We start from the raw sequence: 21,079 nt of genomic DNA, 5'->3' as shown, positions 1-21,079 counted from the left end.
TAAATAATTACTAAAAAAGTTATATACACTCAAAAATGCTATAATATATGATCTAGCAATTTCATTTCTAAGTACATACCCAAAAGACCAGTTTGTTGAACTTAACAACAACATCAACAACAACAACATTCCATTGCCTTCTTGACTGCATGGTTTCTCCAATTATCTTTTCATTCCATTTTCACATGAACTTTTTGATGTGTGTGTTTGTATATCTGTATGTATGTATAAATATACATATATACACATATGTTGTTGTCATTAAGTGCTGCTGAATCGGTTCTGACTCACAGTGACCCTGTATAAGGTTCTGAGGAAAAGCTGGTGGGTTTGTATATACACTGTACTGAAAAAGAAAGAAAACTGAAAGGAAGAAAACAAGCACACAAAATTTTTACAATCTTTACAGCATCTTCATTGTTAATAGCCAAAAACTGCAAACAACTCAGATGTCCTTCAACAGATAAATGGTTAACCAAACTGTGGTACATCCTTTTCATAGAATAATATTGAACAAAAAAAAAGGAATGAACTATTGATATATGTTGTTGTTAAGTGCTGTGGAGTCGGTTCCATTTCATAACGACCCTGAACAGGGTTTTCGAGGAGCAGCTGGTGGGTTTCAACTGCCCACCTTGTGGTTTCACAGTCCAGTGCTGATACATAATGCCACACCAAAAAGTCCATCCAAATGACTCTCCAAAGATTATGCTAAATTTAAAAATCCAACCCCACATATGATTTCATTATCAAACACTCTTAGAAAGACAAAGTTATTTTTGGAATACAGATTAGAAATTTCCATGGATTAAGGAAGGACTGAGGACAGGAAGGAAGTGGATATGGCTACAAACAGGCTATCTGAGGGATCCTTGTTCTGATGGAAATGTTCTGTATCTTGACTATATTAATGTCAACAACATCCTGCTTTTGATATTGTACTATAGTTTCACAAGATGTTACTACTGGAAAAAACTGGGTAAAAAGATACATGGGATCACTCTATATGATTTCTTCATTTCTCTTTTTCTACCTTTGTATTATTTTTTACAACTGCATATGGATATAAATCATCTCAATATAAAAATTTAATGAAAAAGTAATACATACAAAATTAAATGACAAATGTAAACTATGAAAAAGATAAGCAATATGTAATAAGTAATAAATAACCTTAATATAGGTAAACATTTTACAAATCAATTTTTTAAGTAACAGAGAAAATGAGCAAAGGACACAAATAGGTACTTCAAAAAGAAAAACAATACAAACGCTTAAAATTCATTAAAATAATTAACCTGATCAATAATTAAAAGCCTGAAAACTTAATTCACCTCTCAGACTGGTTATAAAGTAGATACTGTAAAGGCTACTGGAAAGCGGGAACATTTTTGTGCCCACAGTGACAGTAATGGAAGTAACAGGTCTTTAAAGGAGGGGCACTTGGTAGTGCAAATTGAAAACCTCAAAAGATACATACTACACATAGCAATAATAACTCTAGACATTTATCCTAAGAAAATAATCAGATACATGTGCAAAAACTTATTTACAAAGATCTCTATGGTACATAATTTATCTTGTTACCAGATAAGTGATAAAGACACATAATAAAATAGGATACAACCATTAAAAATTATGACAAAAACAATTACATAGAAAACTATTATGAAATATCATATGGAAAAGTTGTTTATAAAACTATTACAGTATGAACTGCAATTTTATTTTAAAAGATACCATTTCTTAATATGTATGTTTATCAAGAAGATAGGAAGTATTCACATATAAAGCTTAGCAGTTGTTACCTTGAATCATGGGTGATTTATTTCTTTTCTTTCTGATTTGCATTATTAAAAATTTTTAGCAAGAATTATATAATAAATTACTTCAGTCATTAGAAGAAAAACACAGTAACATTCCTTCCTGTAGGGTAAGAGCGGATAAATGAGGCAGTCAAGTGGTTCATATACTCAGTCTCTAAACAACACTAACCACTCTCAGGGTACTGACCTTTAGGGCAGGAACAACCTCCTTTCCACCTGATGAGAGAGATATCACTTACCTTTCAGGGTTCCTGAAGTGGCTGCTAAAAAAGGCAGGTAAGTCTGGTCTGGCATATGACATTTGGTTGATCTGCTATACTGTCCTGATTCCTGATTTTACTATGGCTGCTGCCAGGTTACTGAAAAACTTGAAATGGTTTTGCATACCTGACCTGAAGTCCTCATAAAAGGTGACAGGGGATAAATAACCACAGGGTAAAAGCTAGCCACCTCCACCCAGAACACACCCTTACCTGTAACAAGCACTTGATCCGCTCTCCTGGGGTCATGATTCCTGTTGTGAACACGCCAGATAACATCCCAGCAGCAAATAGCTGGGGGTAGCTGCATTAAAAACAAAAGCCACAGCCAAGGCCCTGTGACTACACAAGACAGTGACTAACTACCTAAGATAGAGGTAATCCCAGCTAAAAAAGATAGCTTTGCAATTAAAAGTAAGTACTTAGAGGGGGCAGAAGCCCACTCACAAATCAGATTTCATACAAAAGTCATGTGCTAAAAGGGCCTCTGGTATTATAATGGTTAAGCACTTGACTGATAGCCAAAAGGCTGGCAGTTTAAACCCACCACACCACTCAGCAGGAGAAAAAACCTGGTGATCAGCTCTTGTAAAGATTCCTTGTTGTTGTTGCTGTTATGTGTTGTCGAGTTGGTTCTGACTTATATCGACTCTATGATGTCCTCACAATTGTTATGTTTGAGCCCATTGTTGCAGCCACTGTGTCAATCCATTCTGTTGGGGGAGGGACTTCCTCTTTTTCACTAACCCTCCACTTTAGGAAACGCCATGGGTAGTGGAGTGGTTAACAAGAATCAGACTGCTAACCTAAAGGTTGGCAATTCAAAACTTGCAGCTGTTCCATGGGAGAAAGATGACACTTTCTGTTCCTGTAAAGATTTATAGCCTCAGAAATACTGTACAGGTCATTATGAGTCAGCACAGACTAGACAACACACCACCAACACCGTTTTATATATATATATATGTGTGTGTGTGTGTGTGTATAAATATATATATATGGTAAAGGAGCTCTGGTGCTTATTGGTTACGAATTGGGCTGCGAATCTTAAGATCAGCACTTCGAAACTACCAGCTGTTCTATGGGAGAAAGATGAGGCTTTCTGCTCCCATAGATTTACAGCCTTGGAAACCCTGTACAGGGTCGCTATGGGTCAGAATTAACTAGACAGCACTTAACAACAACAACATATATGTGTGTGTGTGTGTGTGTGTATGTATACACATACATACACACACATATGTGAGTCCTGGTGTGGCGCTGGGGGTTAATGCACTGGACTGCACAGTCAGTTTGAACCACAAGGTCATCAATTCAAGCTCACCAGCCACTCCTTAGAAACCCTAAATAGGGTTGCTATGGGTCAGAACTGGCTCAACAGCACATAACAACAACAACAACAACAATGGGGAGTCTTGGTATAATATTGCAGGATAATGCACTGGACTGCAAGGTCAATTTGAGCTGCAAGGCCAACAGTTCAAACACACCAGTTGCTCCTCAGAAACCCTATACGGGGCCACTATGAATCTATGAATCGACGGCACTGAACAACAACAACAATGGGGCCGTTCTACTTTGTCATATAGATTGCTATGAGTTGGAATCAACTCAATGGCACACCACCATCACAGTGGATACATTCTGATATCACGTTTTCCAGGGCAGAAGACTCAGTTTCAAGCACAATTCGAGTCTGGTCATGAGGCCCACCTGCATGAGGTGCACACTCAAGTGGTCTCAGTCACAGCAGAAGCTTTAGAGTATAAATTCCATCCAGGGCCTTTCAAACACAAAGACTAGGAACAAAATCTAGGTCTCTCTAAGCCTCAACTTTCCACAGATGGAAAATGCAGGGTTGTTAGGAAAAAACTATCTGGACCTCAGTAAACCCCAGTTCCCCTCCAATCTTACCTCTGAGTAGCCAAGGACCTGAGAATATTTTAAGCTAAGTCTCAATCAGGGCAGCCTCAAAGTCAGGACAAGGGGCTGTGGCCATCTCTATAGACCAAGGGGCAGCCAAGTCAGCTGAAAGGAATATTCTGAAAGAAGGGCCCAGACAGAATCTCCTCTGGGCCCAGCAGCCACAATGTTACCCAGGTAGCATGATAGGTTCTGTAGCCCCCTCTGAAGAAAATTGTCCCCCAATAACCAGAAATACAGGACCTCACTCTGGGTCCACAGTATTCCAAGCCACACTGAGTATTCCAAGGAGTTTGGGCCTCTTAGCATCTCTCTCCCACTGCTGTCTGTGCCACTTCTGATACTTGCTTATCTTTTGGGGATTAGCAATACCAGCAGGGTCTGGAGAGACTGGGGCACAAAACTACATCGAACAACATTTCAACAGTCTCCACAACTTAGCATATGTTGCTGAAAACTTTTCGTGCAAGCCTGCGTCAGGTTCCTCCTGATACTAAGCCCCAATGGCTGAGTCTTCAGGTTGGTTCAACTGAACAAGGAACTTAAGTCCTGAGAAACATATGCAAAATGGGGTAAGGGGTCATCTACCGTAGGCCCTTCCCTCCAGGAAGGTACCATCACTCTCAACATCCTTGATTTTCCATGCACTCACCCCAGTCAGGCTCACATGGCTATCCCAGGTACACGAGCCCAAAACACAAGCTGTTAACACAGCCAAGAAACTTGCTTTCATTCATGGCCTCCTTCACAGTCTCACTTCATACTGCTATCCCCAAGAAGAGCCCACTTGGCAACTAAACGTCCCCCCTGTGAAATCAACATGCTCCATTCTTCCTAGACTGCCCAGATGGCCAGACCTTAAGCTGGGCACCTTTCCAACTTCAGAGGACTTACCTCTGAAACGGGTCTCTTTCTCTGTGTGTACACATGGCACCATGTGGACATTCTACAACTGCCTGGTCCATTCTTCCACCAGCACCCAACCCACACTAGGGAAGTATCTTTGAGAGCTGGACCCTTCTGGGCTTCTATCTCACCCATGTCAACACCCTGCTAGTGTGACTTTCTACAACACCTTCAAAAGTTACTGCAAGAAGGTTAATGTGATGGACTGACAGGATTATGGGGATAGGGTCCTAAGTATCTCCATCATTGCTTAGGCAGAAAGGGTGTTTCTCTGAGAGCTGATATGGCTGCAAGAAACACAGCCCAGCAGCCAAAGTACTGGCCTCATGCACAGCTGTGTTGCAGCTGAGCCAGCACATGTGCTGAAAAGCCAGGCACACAGTGAGGAAGTGTGTCCATGGGTCATTTGGACTACCAGCTGTAAACACAGCTTCAAAAGTATCCTTTATATAGATTTGGGGCCACCTGTGTCTGTTTATAGAAGCTGGGCACAACCAGAGGGTCCGAAGGACTCCAGAAAGAGTTTCATGTTACAAACACCTCTATCTACATCCTAGACTCTCAGTATGCTGTGACCTGAAGTGGCAAAAGAAGACAACCACAAGGCAACCTGGCCTTCCTGTCTCAAGTTTCTGGACCCCAAGCCTGGTCAGCCACTGTGGGTTCTGTGCTGCCTACAGCTCCTGCTCAGCTCAGACTAAAGGCAACTTGTCATGTGATGTTTCTCAGAATTCCCCTACATCTTGAGAAGGCTATCTGTTTTCATCAATGATTTTGTAAATTCTGAGCTGTAATTCTAACTCAGCTGGCTCTGAACATTCAAATCCAACTTCTCAAAAGTTTACTAAAACACACTAACTTATTTCACTTTAACAGAGAAACTAGTATCTGAAATAATTATAATCATATTGTAACAATGTTATAATAAAATAAAAGCAAAACAAGAAATTGGATGTGGAGAGATGGAGCTGTGGGGACTTTAGACACAGAGAGAGAGAGGGGCTGGGTGCTGATGATCGGGGGGCATGCTTGTAGTGTATACCCTTTGGATGGTTGATGATGCATGGATGGGATTGTAACCATAGCAATGAAATGATATACTATAGGATGAAAGTAAAATTAATGTTCTCCCATGTAAACTATCACATAATTCACAATAAAACATTAAGAAAAAAAAAAAAAACCAAGAAGTTGGAATCTCTTTTCTCAGCCAGGTGATAGAAAACAACAGTGCTCTTGCTGTGGTTGCTGCAGCACTAGGTACTCCTCACAGTATTCTATATACATTTTAGCATTCCAACCTTCAACTCACTATGGGGTTGGTATTATTATTAATATCCCCAGGAGAAATTATGACAATTGGGGAGGTAGTCTCCCTCTTGCAGAGATCCCAGAAGCCTGTATCAGGGGCATAGGACAGCCCTGTCTGCCAATGTTCTTTCCCATTACCCATGACACAACATCAGGTAGAACAGAGAACTGGGTGATCTGAGCCCACAGTACTCACCTGAGCACGTCCTCTGGAGATTTCTGTTGCAGTCTCTTCCCCAAACCATATCCAAAGAAGCACACAGCAAACATTGGGGTGACGCCAATGAGGGGGGCGGCCATGCCTCGATATAGTCCCGTGATGCCCTGCAAGAAACCAATGAAGTAGGAGCCGCTTACAGACACTTTCCCTGTTTCAGTGGCAACAGGGAACAGTGTATTTTCTAACCAATAGCTTTCTTACTTCACCTGTTCATCAAATAATGAGAGCTACAAAATATAAAAGAAAAAAAGTTTATGTTTATCAGAAATACGTTCCTCTTTATATTGCTGGAGGATGTGGAAATAGGCTCCATTCTACACAGCAATCAGGCAATATGTATATACCCTTTTACCCTAAAATTCTTCATCTATAAATTTATTCTAAGGAAATATACAGACATGTACAAAAAATGGTGGTAAGCATTTATAAGGTGCCAAGCTTTGGAATGAACCTAAAACTCCCCAAAAGTAGATAAATTATGGGAATTCCATAAGCAGACTATTGGTTGGTTGGTTGGTTATGTGCCATGGAGTCGGTTCTGACTCATAGCAACCCTGTACAGGGTTTTTGAGGCTGTAAATCTTTACGGGAGCAGAAAACCTCATCTTTCTCTGCGCAACAGCTGGTAGTTTCAAACTGCTGACCTTGCAGTTCACAATCCGATTTGTAACCACTACGCTACCAGAGCTCCTACTCCTAAGCAGACTATTACATATTCATAATATCACACTGTAACCAGGGAGGAGTCTAATAAGTGAAAAAAAGCAAGCTACAAAATAGGTTAGATACAAGGTAATCTGATTTCCTTGAGGTTAAATTATAGGTGGTTAGGAAATTAATGTATTTTCCAAGTACTCAGATGTGTAATTTTCATTAAAAAGAAACAATATTAGAGCTGCATATCAATTTTAACCAGTACATGAATGAAGGCAACTATATGGTAGCCCAATAAATAATTAGACAAAAAGATAGAGAGATGGACATCCCAACTAAACAAAGTAGTAAGACAAGGACAGGCAAGATCTCAGAGCCGGGAGACTAGGTGTTCTCCCCAAGAGAGGTGAAGGGGCTTGCCAAGATGACACTGGGCACAAAGAGCCTAGAAGAAACAGGTCCAGATGAGAGCAGGAACACAGAGAACTCCAGGAGGGATGCTTCCCAGGAGAAACAAACAAAAACAGAGCAAAACAACCCACATTAGAACAACAGGCTATAGCTGTTTGGGTAGTAGAACAGTAAAGATGGATTCTATAGAGTAGTTACGGTACAGGATAACAGACTAAAAAAAACCAAAATGAAGAAATTAACAATGGCACAATTATTAACTCAACCCCAGAGGGGGAAAATAGTCTGTACATGAAATGAAATGCAGATCACATCATAGTGCATTAATTGGTAAAGTGGGGGGAAACATACAAAGTTATAATCATGAAAAGATTATACTACAAAGTGTGATATAAAGTTATACGGGCAGGTTTGAGAGGGTATAGAAAATGTAGAGCTAAAATTATCTACCATAAATGGGTAGCTAATGGTGTGATGCTATAGGATCAGCACTATAGACTGTGAACTGCAAGGTTGGCAGTTCAAACCCATCAGCTGCTCCTGGGAAACCCTATACAGGTCACTTTGAGTCAAAATCAACTTGACAGCACTTAACAACAATACACATTTAAAATGTATATAAAGTAGGTGGTAAGCGCATATTACATAGAAATGGGTAACTAGAAGCACCATAAATAACCGAAAGAGGCGAAAGGAGGTGCCTCTAGATATTGAGGGAAGTGGTAGAAGAACACTGTTACTTTGCTACCAGTCTTTTAGTAGGCTGCAGACCTTGGGTGTTCTCAACCATCTGCTTCTCAAAACCAAAGGGCTACAAGTGTACCTGTCTGGATCCTGCAAAAGTCTAATACTGCTATAGGCTACAGGTAGCCTCACCATGCACAAAGTACAGAGACAATAAACAGGAAAGGATGAGTGGGACAGGGCAGGTTCACAGGAAGATATATAGAATTAGTGACAAAATCCTTCCAAAGTACCTCCCACAGATCCCTACTTGGTCTGAGTAGGCCAAGCCCAGGCCTGGGACAACTTGTCCTGCCTTCCTTCCACTCTGCCAGCCCATTCAGCAATATGCAACACTACTGAGCTGTTCCAGAAAGCAGAGAGCTCAGTAGGGCAAAGCAAAACCAGGACATGCAAAAACTAAGGACTCCTGTTTGATTCTGCAGTCAGTTGGGTTTATACAAGCAATTTTCCCCCAGGTCCCCAGCATCTAGCACACTGCATAGCCCCCAGGCAAATGTTCAATAATGTTTGCCAACCAAGAGGCATTAAAAATTGCCTCTTATCTGTAAGGGCTGAGGACGCTAAGCTGACCAGAGCTTAGAGGTGCCATCAGCCACTGAATGGACTCTGTTCTAGACACTACACATGCAAGGAGGAGTGCCTGACAGAAGAAACGTCAGCAGTGCCTCACCCATGGAGCTACCTTGAGAACTTCCTTCCATAGATAAATCCTGCAGGAACCCTGGGAACCACCTCTTCCTTCTTCAAGGCTGAGTGATACTGCCTCTCACTTCCTATACATTTAATAAATTCTACATATTTACTAGAGTGTTTATTCATTTGAGAGTTATATTTTAGAAAGCAAAGGAAGAGAAAATTTCCTAACAAGGTCTTTTTACACACAGGTTAATAATGTGAATGGAGTTCTGGTGTGGTGCTATGGGCTAATGCGCTGCACTGCAAAGTTGGTTTGAACCTCAAAGTAAGCAGTTCAAGCTCACCAGTCGCTCCTTAGAAACCCTATACAGTTCTTAGAGTTTTAGAGGCTATAAGGGGTCTCTATGGATCAGGACCAACTTGATGACACTTAACAATGACAACAATGATATGAATAATGAATATCACTAATAACTAATCATTTCTTTTTAAATTCTTTGTTTTCACAATTTAAAATACCTGAAAATTAGGTAATCTAGTAACCCTGAACTGATTTAATGTCCTCTTGTTTATAGATTTGGAAAATCTGTCAACCTCATTCAGTGTTTCTAAGACTTTTCCTCCAAACTTCACATGAGCTTCTGACACTGACCTTTGGCAAATTGTCGGATTCAGATTGAAATTTTTCTTCCATTTCATATCTCCAATTATTTCTCATTAATTTCCTGTGGTCTTAATTCTGCCTTCCAAAGAGAGAACCATTTTTACTTCATAGGAACTATTAGCTTAGCATTACAAAGGAAGTCTTCGTTGAGCACTGTGTTCTCTTAAACTCTGTGTTGTTGTTGTTGTTGCTAGGCGCCTTCGACCCTGTATAGGGTTTCTGAGGAGCAGCTGGTGAGCTTGAACCACTGATCTTGAGGTTCAAATCGACTTTGCAGTCTAGCACATTAGCCCACAGCACCACACCAGGACTCCTAAACTATCTATTTTGTTGTTGTTGTTGTTAAGTGCCATCGAGTCGGGTCCGACCCATAGCTACCCTGTGCAGGGTTTCCGAGGGTGTAAATCTTTACGGGAGTAGAAAGCCTCATCTTTCTCCCGCGGAGCGGCTGGTAGTTTCAAACCGCTGACCTTAAGGTTCGCAGCCCGATTCGTAACCACTACGCTACCAGAGCTCCTTAAACTATCTATAAGGGATCAAATTAACAATGCAACTCAAAAGACTAGACAGGAAACTTAGGTGGCAGTGAGTTTATGCTCATGAAAGCAGAATAATTCAGAATTATTCTGAATTATTTAAGTTAAATAACTTAAAGAATGTAGTCAATGTCACTGAATTATACATACAGAGCTTGTTGAATATAAGTTCTGCTGCTGTTCTCAATAACAACAAAAGATAAGAAACCATTAAAACAGGGAAAAAAAAAAAAAGCTAAAAACACACACAAAAACAGCTGACATTATCTAAGACTTCAGAGCAGACACAACAGAAGGAGCTCCTGGTATGGTACAAACATGGGTTAGACTTCCAGCGAACTGTGAAGTCGCCCTACCCACCTGGGTGAGCAGCAAACCAAACCCTGTGAGTATGTCCCTCTGAGTGAGAGAATGCACAACATCAAGACACCATACCTCTTTAACAAGAGTCTTCCGGAAACAGTCAAAGGTCCCAGAGTACATGGGAGGCTGTCCAGGTAAACTTGGGGGCTGTGTCTGCAGTCGGACCTGAAACCAGAAATTAAAATTAAATTTATTTTAAAAACCTTCCAGTTTCAGAACTTCCTATCAGCAGCAATGACCCAACTGTGCCAAAATATGAACAGGAAAATCTGTACCTGAGATGCCCATGTCTTCAGCATCTACTTAACCTGCCAGGTCCCGACTTCTCTTTCCTCCAATTTACTCGAATCCTACACTTAAAAGCTATTAGTTTTTAGAGTTTAAGAGGCTGTTGTTGTTAGGTGCCATCGAGTCGTTTGCAACTCATACCAACCCTATGCACAACAGAACAAAACATTAGTCCCTCCTGATAGATAATATGTCCAAAATATGAGCAACTAAGTCACACCATCCTTACTTCTAAGGAGCATTCTGTCTAAACTTCTTCCAAGACAGATTTTTCTGTTCTTCTTGCAGTGAAAAAATGGTATTTTCAATATTCTTCTTCAACACCATAATACAAATGCATCAAGTCTTCCTTATTCACTGTCCAACTTTCTCATGCATATGAGGCAACTGAAAATAGCATAACTTGGGTCAGGTGCACCTTAGTTCTCTAAGTGAGATCTCTGCTCTTTAACCCTCTATAGAGGTATTTTGCCACAGATTTGCCCAATGCATTACATTATTTCATTTCTTGACACCTGCTTATATGAATGGCCCTTTATTGTGGATCCAAGGAAAACGAAGTCTTTGATAACTTCAATCTTTTCTCCACTTATCAAGATGTTATTTACTGGTCCAGTTGTGAGCATTTTTGTTTTCTTTACATGGATGTACAATCCACATTGAAGGCTGTAGGCTTTAATCTTCATTAGTAAGTATTTCATGTCCTCTTCACTTCTAACAAGCAAGGCTGTGTCATCTACATATTGCAGATTGTTAATGAGTCTTCCACTAATCCTGGTACTACATTCTTCTTCATATAATCTAATGTCATGGATTAGTTGCTCAGTGTGGTACAGTGAATTATCTAATGTCTCTTCTGGTGGAAGTCTAATTCCCACCAAACAAAGTTTCCACTCTGTGGGTCTAGACCAGGTAAGAGAAGATAGAAGAAAATAATAATAGGATGACATGATTCAGCTGTAGAAACTAAACGAAGTTAACAAATGTATTTCTAGTATACAAACAAGGTAAACCATCTCAGAAGCAGAAGGGGAGTCTTACTACCATTAAAGAAGAAGAGCCAGGAATAGAGCATGTCCCTCTTTGGACCTGAGATCCCTTGCATTGAATCCTCAACCCAGGAACAGAGAGCAGTGGCACCAGAGGAGTGGCAGAGGAGCAGCAGTAGCAGAACCAAGAACCAGAGCACAAGACAGAGCAATGGGATTTTCACCCTATGGAGCAAGTAAACTTGAATGACTTTGGCCAGGAGGCTTGTTTGTAAAGTAGGGTGCCTACAGGCACTTAAGTGGGAGAGCTAGGTTTGCTGACCCATGGAGCTATTAGAGCCAAGTGTCTTCAGACTTATTGTGGAGTAGTGTGTCCTGTGGACACTCAGTAGCCTATAGCAGCTTTGTTAACATTACCCAGGCAGAGAATTCTGCCTGTCGGCATGACTGAGGAGAAGCTGCCCTGATTGACAGAACTGTGTGCTGTGCATTTTCTGGTCCTGTAACCTGTTAAGTTTCTTACTAAACCCCATAACTGTGAACATGTCTGAGTTCTGTGTGGCAACTGCAATGGACTATTGAACCTAGTTGAGTAGTCAGTATCACAGAGGTAGGGTTTGGATAATTTTTTGCACTCAGCATATAGATTAAATAAATATTGTGAAAGGTACTGAGGAGCAGTTCCTCTTATTTTTTTTTACCCACTACCTTCACTATTTTATTTTTCAGTTAATAAATCCTACAGTGACCCAATGGAATAGATATTCCAAGTTTACAGACAAGAGTGGGCTTAGTGACTCCAATAACTGAGAAGGTGGGCTCAGGCCAAACCAGACTGATGTCAAAGTTCAAGCTCTCAGCCACCATCCCACTTATTTCTAGTGACATGTTTAGGATCTAAACCTATGGCCAAGTGAGTCGATTCTGACCAATAGCGACCCTCAGGACAGAGGAGGGAGTCCTGGTGTAGTGTTGCAGGATAAAGCACTGGGCCACAAGTAGGTTTGAACTGCAAGGTCGGTGGTTCAAACCCCCCAGCAGCTACTTGGAAACCCTAGACAAAGTCATTATGAGTTAGAACTGACTCGACAGCACTTAACAATAACAACAGGACAGAGGAGAACTGCTCCATATGGTTTCCAAGACTGTAAATCTTTACAGGAGCAGAAAGTCTTACTTTTCTACAAGAGAGTGGCTGGTGGGTTTGAACCACTGACCTTGCAGTTAGTTGTCCAATGTTTAACCCAGCGTGCAAGCTGGGATCCTTGTGGTTAAGTACAGTGTTCTACGAAAGTATTTTGGGGTGAGGAAGATTTCATCCTACTTTTCTCTGTCCTTACCATTTTTGATTTTTTGGTGTATTTAATGCTTCAAACTGTCTCTCTTCAAATCTCCCTTTTCAGTGTTCCTTCTTTTGTCTTCATTTTGCCCTAGGCATTCCCCAAGGTTTAATACCCTACTTCTCTGGTCCAATCCAGGGCTGTAACTTTTTTCTAAGTGATGACTCTTACTCAGCCATTACCAGACCTTCCATCCCCACCAACTTTATGTCTACATTTCCAAAAGCTCTTCGATTCAAAGTTTCCAGTTTGCCTCAAAAAGTCTCCAGAATTTTACCCTCCTTATGTATACCCTATAAGGAGCTCTGGTAGCGTAGTGGTTACGAATCGGGCCGTGAACCTTAAGGTCAGCGGTTCGAAACTACCAGCTGCTCCACGGGAGAAAGATAAGGCTTTCTACTCCCGTAAAGATTTACACCCTCGGAAACCCTATACAGGGTCGCTATGGGTCGGAACCGACTCGATAGCACATGACAACAACAATGTATACCCTATTTGTATCACAGAAATTTTCCTAGTCTATGTGGAATTCGAACCCTAGCATCACCTATTTCCAGTTGCTCTTCCTTGGTGTGGTCCTGTCAAGAGGTTCCCATAATCCTCATTTCTTCCTCTCACTTTCTGAATCACTATGCTAGGGCAAGTTGTTGTTAAGTGCCATCGAGTCAATTCCGACCCATAGCAACCCTGTATAGGGTTTCCAAAGAGTAGCTGGTGAGCTTAAACCATCGACCTGGCAATTCAAACGACTTTGCAGTCTGACGCATTAGCCCACAGCGCCACACCAGGACTCTTACCTAGTGTAGTAGTTTTCAGCTCAGTTTACCAACATCTTGACACTCTCATCCTTCAAAAGACGAGAAAAGAATCCTAATTCCCTACCTTTGAATGTAGATCAGTATCAGTAACTTACTTCTAACTAATAGAATGTGGTGGAATTGATGCTACACAGCTTCTGAGACTAAGCGATAAGAAGGGCAGCCTTTCCTGGCTCTCTTTATAGAATTTTTGCTCTGGGGAAAGTCACCCACCATGATGTAGGGCACTCAGGCAGCCTAGAGAGACCCATGTTGGGATGAAATGAGCCCTCCTGACAACAGCCAATACCAAACTGTCAGCATGTGAGTGATACACTTGGAAGCCAATCCTTCAAATGAGTGCAGGGCCAACATTTTTTTTTTTTTCCTTTCACATGTTGTATGCCATAGAGTCAGGTCCAACTCATAATGACCTTGTATAGGGTTTCCAAGAGTAACTGATGTGTTTGAACTGCCAACCTTGTGGTTACCAGTCCAGTGCTTATCCTACAGTACCACCCCAGGACTCTTTTTTCACATACCATACAATTAATCCAAGTTAAAGTGTACAATTCCATTGTTTTTAATATACTCGACAGAGTAGTGCAACCATCATTACAATTTAGAATTAAATTACATCATTACAATTTAGAAATGTATTTAGTAACCACTCTGCATTCCTCCTGCCTTTCAGCAACGACAATCACTAATCTACTTTCTGTCTCTATGGATTTGCCAATTTTAGACATTTCATTAAATGAAATCTTACAATTGGGGTCTTTTGCACCTGACGTCCTTCATTTAGCATAAAGCTTTTAAGACTATCCATATTGCAGAATGTATCGGTTCTTCATTTCTTTTTATTAATGAATAATATTCTATTTTATGGATACACCAAATTTTGTTTATCCATTAAGGCAAATAAAGATTTTATTTTTCTTTAAAGAGAATTCCCCAAACTAAAATATCTGGAATTAACAAGATCTCTTCCTAGATACCACCAATCATCTGTCAGTCTGCATACTGTGGTGGATTGTGTATTGCTGTGATTCTGGAAGGTATGCCATGGGTATTTTAAATACCAGTAGGTCACCCTGGTATGGCATTGTAGGTTAATGCACCAGACTACAAAGCCATTTGAACTGCAAGGTCGGCGGTTCAAGCTCACCAGCTGCTCCTTGGAAACCCTATACAGGGTTGCTAAAGGTCGGAATCGACTCGAATGCACTTACCAACTTAACAACAGGGTCACCCATGGCAGACAGGTTTTAGATGAGCTTCCAGACAAAGACAAACTAGGAAAAAGAGACTACTTCCTAGTATTTAGTCACTGAAAGCCTTATGAAATCAGTGTAACATGTCAATACCAGATTACTGAATACTGAAACATGATGAAGAGCACCAGAATATTGTCAGATATAGTGCCAGAAGATAAGATCCTCAGGTTGGAAGGCACTCAAAATGCGACTGGGAAAGAGCTGCCTTTTGAAAGTAGAGTTGAACCTGATGACATGAATGGACTAAAGCCCTCGAGACCTTCATTTGCTGATGGGGCACAACTCAAAATGAAGAGACACAGCTGTAAACATCCATTAATAATAAACATGAAATATATGAAGTATGAATCTAGGAAAATTGGAAATAGTCAAAAATGAAATGGAACACATAAACATCAGTATTCTAGGCATTAGTGAGCTGAAACAAGGTATTGGCCATGTAAAACTGACAATCACATGGTTTATTATGCCAGGAATGACAAATTGAAGAGGAATGGTGTCACATTCATCATCAAAAAGAAGTACTATGATAGGACAATCTCCACACACCTACAAGGAAGACCAGTTAATACCACTATTACTCAAATTCATGCACCAACCACTAAAGCTAGTGATGATGAAACTGAACAATTCTACCAACTTCTTCAATCTGAAATGGATCAAACATGCAATCAAGATGTATTGATAGTTACTGTCTATTGGAATGCAAAGGTTGGAATAAAAGAGAAAGGATCAGTTATTGGAAAACTTGTCCTTGGTGATCGATATGATTTCAGAGATCACGACAGGATTTTGCAAGGCCAATGACTTCTTCATTGCAAATACCATTTTTAAACAACATAAAAGACAATATGCATGGACTTCACCAAATGGAATATACAGAAATCAAACTGGCTACATCTGTGGCAAGACATGGTGGAAAAGCTCCATATCATCAACCAAAACAAGGTCAGGGGCAGACTGTGGAACAGACCATCAATTGGTCATATGCAAATTCAGGCTACAGCTGAAGAAAATGAAAACAAGTCCACAAGAACCAAAATATGACCTTGCATATATCCCATCTGAATTTTGAGATCATCTGAAGAACAGATTTGATACATTAGACATTAAAGCCCGAAGACTACAAGAGTTGTGGGATGACATCAAGAACATCATATAGGAAGAAAGCAAAAGGTCATTAAGAAGACAAGAAAGAAGGAAAAGACCAAAATGGATGTCAGAAGAGATTCTGAAACTTTCTCTCCAGTATACAGAAATGAGGAGGTACAAGAGCTGAACAGAAAATTTCAAAGGTCAGCTCGAGAAGACAAAGTTAAATATTATAACAAAATGTGCAAAGGCCAGGAATTAGAAAACGAAAAGGGAAGAACACGCTCAGCAATTCTCAAGCTGAGGGAACTGAAGAAAAAATTCAAACCTTGACTTGGTGGTAATGTAGGATTCAATGGGCAAAATACTGAATGATATAGAAAGCATCAAAATAAAATGGAAAGAATACATGGAGTCACTGTACCAAAAACACATGGCCAATGTTCAACTATTTCAAGAGGTAGCATATGATCAAGAGTCAATGATCCTAAAGGAAAAAGTCCAAGATGGACTGAAGTCACTGGCAAAAAAACAATGCACTGGGAATAGATGAAATGCAACTTGAAATCTTTCAACAAACTTGATGTGGCACTGGAGGCACTTACCCATTCAACCATGCCAAGAAATTTGGAAGACAACTACCTAGCCAACAGATTGGAAGAGATCCGTATTTGTGTCCATTCCAAAGAGAGGTGATCCAATGAAATGCAGAAATCATAGCACAATATCATTGATATCCCACATGAGTAAAGTTTTACTAAAGGTAATACAAAAATGTCTGCAAACATACACTGACAGAGAACTTCCAGAGGTTCAAGCTGATTCAGAAGAGGACGTAGAACAAAGGCTCTCATTGCTGATATCAGATGGATCTTGGTCGAAAGCAGAGAATACCAAAAAGATGTTTTCCTGTGCTCTACTGACTACAAAAAGTTTTTGATTGTGTAGATCATGACAAGCTATGGACAAACATTGAGATGTATGAGTATTATTGTTGTTAAGCACCGTAGAGTCGGTCCTAACTCACAGTCACCCTGCACAGGGTTTCCAAGGCTGCAAATCTTTCCGAGAGCAGAAAGCCTTATCTTTCTCCCACGGAACAGCTGGTAGTTTCGAACTGCCAACCTTGAGGTTAGCAGCCTGATTCATAACCACTATGCTGAGTATTACAGAACACTTCATTGTGCTCATGAAGAACATGTACATAGACCAACAAGCAGATGTTAAAACAGAACAAGGGAACACCCAATGGTTTAAGATTATGAAAAGTATGTGCCAGGGTTGTACTGTTTCACCATATTTATTCAATCTGTATACTGAGCAAACAATCTGAGAACCTAGATTACATGAAGAAAAATGTGGCATCAGGATTGGATGAAGACTCAGTAACAACCTGTAATATGCAAATGATGCATCCTTGCTTGCTGAATGAAGATCAAAGACCACAGCCTTTGGTATGGGTTGCATGTTAATGTAAAGAAAATAAAAGTCCTCACCACTGGACCAATATACAACATCCATATAAATGGAGAAAAGATTGAAGTTGTCAAGGACTTCATTTTGCTGGGATCAACCATCAAAACTCACGGAAGCAACAGTCAAGATATCAAAGGACATATTGTGTTTCACAAGACCTCTTTAAAGTGTTCAAGAGCAAAGCTGTCAGTTTGAGGACTAAGGTGCTCCTGGTCCAAGGCATGGTATTTTCAATAACCTCACATGCATGAGAAAGTTGGACCGTGAATAAGGAGGTCCATAGAAGAATTGATGCATTTGCATTATGGTGTTGGAGGAGAATATTGAAAGTACTATGGACTGTCAAAAGAACAAACAGATCTGTGTTGGAAGAAGGACAGTCAGAGTGGTCCTTGGAAGCCAAGATGGCCAGATTTCATCCCTCATACTTTGCACATTTTATCAGGAGGGACAAGTCAATAGAGAAGGATATCATGCTTGGTAAAGTGGATGAAGATCCCCAATGAGATGGAGTGGTGCAGTGGCAGTAGCAATGCGCTTAGGCATAGCAACAATTGTGAGGTTGGCCCAGGATCAGGCAGTGTTTCATTCTGTTGTGCATAGGATGGCTATGAGCCAGTACTGACCTGATGGCACAGAACAAGAACAACTTCCTAAATGAAAATGTCTGAAACAAACAACTCAGAAAAGGAGGGCAAAAGTGATTACCAACTCAAGAATATAATCAATGTCACTGAATTATACAAGCAGAAACCACTGAACTGGTAAATGTTTTTCTGTACATATTCTCAACAACTACAAAAACAAAATTTTGCTTTAAGCACCTGGAATAAGATCTCTGCCTACATGGATCAGGAATCTAGTATGGTGCTGTAGGGCAAACATTGGACTGCTAACCTTAAAGTTAGTGGTTCAAACCCATTAGCTGCTCCTCAGAAACCATACCCAGAGTTGCTATGAAGTAGAAACTGACTCGATAACACTTGACAACAATAGCACACATAGCGTTTACCATCAGCTGAAATAAATTAATGTCTGATTTCATGTTCAACATGACCAGCCTGGCTGCTTTAATCCACATTTGACTCTAGAATCACCCCAGTACTAACTCTACTTTGGGGCAGCTCCTCATCTATAGAAAGGCAGCAAAGAACCTGCTGACCATGCCTGACATGAGAAAACATCTCATAGCTGTTTCCCTGTGTAGGAAAGTTGATCCAACATGCTAACAAGACCCCTAAACCCTCCTCCAACCCTGTAAGACTCATGTATCTTCCTAATGACTTGCCAATTTTCTCCAAGTCTGTGTACAGAACTATTAGACTGAAAACTTCCCTGCACAACACCTTTAGCAAGGTCTTGCTAGAGACCAAAATCTAAACCATGTGGTTTTAGCATTTAAGGCCTTGCTAAAGGTGTTACACAGGGAAGAGCTGAGGCACTCATGTGAAGACCAGGGAACACTCCTTGATGAGTTTCCTGCCTCCCAGAACATAAATTTGACTAAGGCTCTGGAAGTGTGAGGGTCCTGGGTAAAGTCACACATCTGCTTCCTTGGAAAAGGCTCAGTTCTGGCAGACAGCATCACCGAACAAAGGGACATCTCTGCCCAGGAGGCAACTCAATCTGCCATGGGGTGACAGGTTGAAGGTGACCAGATTACTCCCTGGGGCGAGAAAGATGGGAAGGAGATAGTAGCAGGGCATTTTGGGCTCCAGAGAAGTGTGTCAAAGGCATCTCCAGAATAGTGCCTGTGTCTTTAGCTCTCTTCCTAAGTAAGGCAGGCTTTATAGGAGATCTGGTTCTACCTTGATGATAATTATAATTTGGGCTGAAATCAATGCTTTGGGGAGACGCTTTTTCTTTCTTATCCCCAAAAACGTGGCGCAAGGTCAAGAGAGGAGGTCGAACAGAGACCTTTCAATGGGACCTCATGGTGGGCAGTTAAAAGTTATTCACCGGGCTCTTTGGGGAGCGAGCTAGATTCCGCCTCATTACAAAAGCGGAGAGGTTCCCTCGACTTCTGGACACTTTCCAGGGAACCCCTTCAGTTCCGGTCTGCGCCTAGCGCAGCCCCCCTGGGGCACTTTCCCCTCAATCCGTCCCCCGCAGTCCCGCACCTTGACCGTGTCCAGTGGATGCCCCACGAACACCAGGCACATGCCGCCGAAGCCGCCCGCCAGCAAGTTCTTGATGGGACTAATGGGCTTCGGCTGGTCCGTCATGGTCAGCCCTAGTCCGCCAGTCAGTCTGTCTGTCTATCTCCTGCTCGCTTCGCTCTGTCGCGTCGCCCTAGCCTTAGCACCAGCAAAGTCGACCTTTCACCCACTTTCGAGTGGGCGGGGCGCAGACCCGAGGCAGGCCGGGAGTAGGGTTCTGACAGCCCGGCCCGGCTTCCGCCCGGGGCTGCTTCCGGCTACGGCTTCACACACCCCTTCTCCCCGCCCCCCCCCCCCACCTATGGGCGAGGTCTCAAGAGGCGGGGCTGGCCGTTACGCAGTCTGGGCGGGACTTGGCGTTCCCAGCTGTTGGACTTACTCTTCCAGGAAGTCGTCCGGACTTAGTTTCCTCCTCTGGACATCCTTCCCTTCATTCACTTACTATGCAGAGGTAGACTTTGTCTTGCTGTGTGCCAGGCGACCTTTCAGGTGTTGGAGACAGCCTGAAGCATACCGCATAGGTTCCTGCCCTTGTGGAACTTACAGTTTTAACAAAGGTTGTTTAGTGCTGTCGAGTCGTTTCCCACTCATTTGTTATTGTTGTTAAGTGGGTCGAGACGGTTTCTGAGGAGTGACTGGTGGGTTTGAACCTCCGACTTCACAGTTAGCAGGTCAGTGCTTATCCTGCAGCGTCACACCTGACTCCTACAAAGACAGTAATGGGAGCATATGTGGCTTATAAATTAACAGGGATGATCCCTCTGACTGCTGGGTAAAAATAGACTGTTTTCCCCTTCCAAGACTAAGACTCAATGGGAATACACGCTCTGATGGGTGACGATGCTCATCACCCATAAGGAGAAGTGAGGGAAAAACAACGATGAAGTGGCGAGCTAAGCCCGACAATATGGAGAGTGAAGCATTCAGTTGATAAAAAGAGAGGGCATATGCACAAGAACACCCACACTTGCAGATAATACCCACTTGACCTGGCTTCTATGACTGGATGATCAGAGATCAACTAGAAGAAGAAAGAAGAGGAAAAAAAAAGTAATCTGGTAACAATTTGATGAACTTGACCTACACCTATGGAAGCAGTAGGTCAAAAGAGGGAACAAATTCTTACAGCGAAGATCACTCCCACCCCCTCCACACACAGAGTAGACAGGGATGGGCAACTTGGACATTGGCTACCCAAAATGGG

The 21,079-nt window shown here is 41.6% G+C and overlaps 1 protein-coding gene across 1 annotated transcript in view; it reads right to left on the bottom strand.

Moving 5' to 3' along the window:
• The window catches only part of SLC25A20 (solute carrier family 25 (carnitine/acylcarnitine translocase), member 20), a 38,706-nt gene extending 18,732 nt beyond the window's left edge, over positions 1-19,974 (bottom strand). The window contains exons 1-4 of the mRNA XM_006873626.1: positions 19,837-19,974; positions 10,530-10,622; positions 6,423-6,550; positions 2,300-2,390 (exon numbers count right to left, since the gene is read on the bottom strand). Coding sequence (XP_006873688.1) covers positions 2,300-2,390; positions 6,423-6,550; positions 10,530-10,622; positions 19,837-19,941 — 417 coding nt within the window. The 5' untranslated portion in view covers positions 19,942-19,974. The remainder of the gene's footprint in view (positions 1-2,299; positions 2,391-6,422; positions 6,551-10,529; positions 10,623-19,836) is intronic.
• Positions 19,975-21,079: the final 1,105 nt, after the last annotated feature.

The sequence above is a fragment of the Chrysochloris asiatica genome, unplaced genomic scaffold (genome assembly GCF_000296735.1).
Source record: "Chrysochloris asiatica unplaced genomic scaffold, ChrAsi1.0 scaffold00246, whole genome shotgun sequence".
Taxonomy (NCBI): domain Eukaryota; kingdom Metazoa; phylum Chordata; class Mammalia; order Afrosoricida; family Chrysochloridae; genus Chrysochloris; species Chrysochloris asiatica.
The sequence above is the reverse complement of the archived record's forward strand: the minus strand, read 5'-3'. Positions and strand labels throughout refer to the sequence as shown.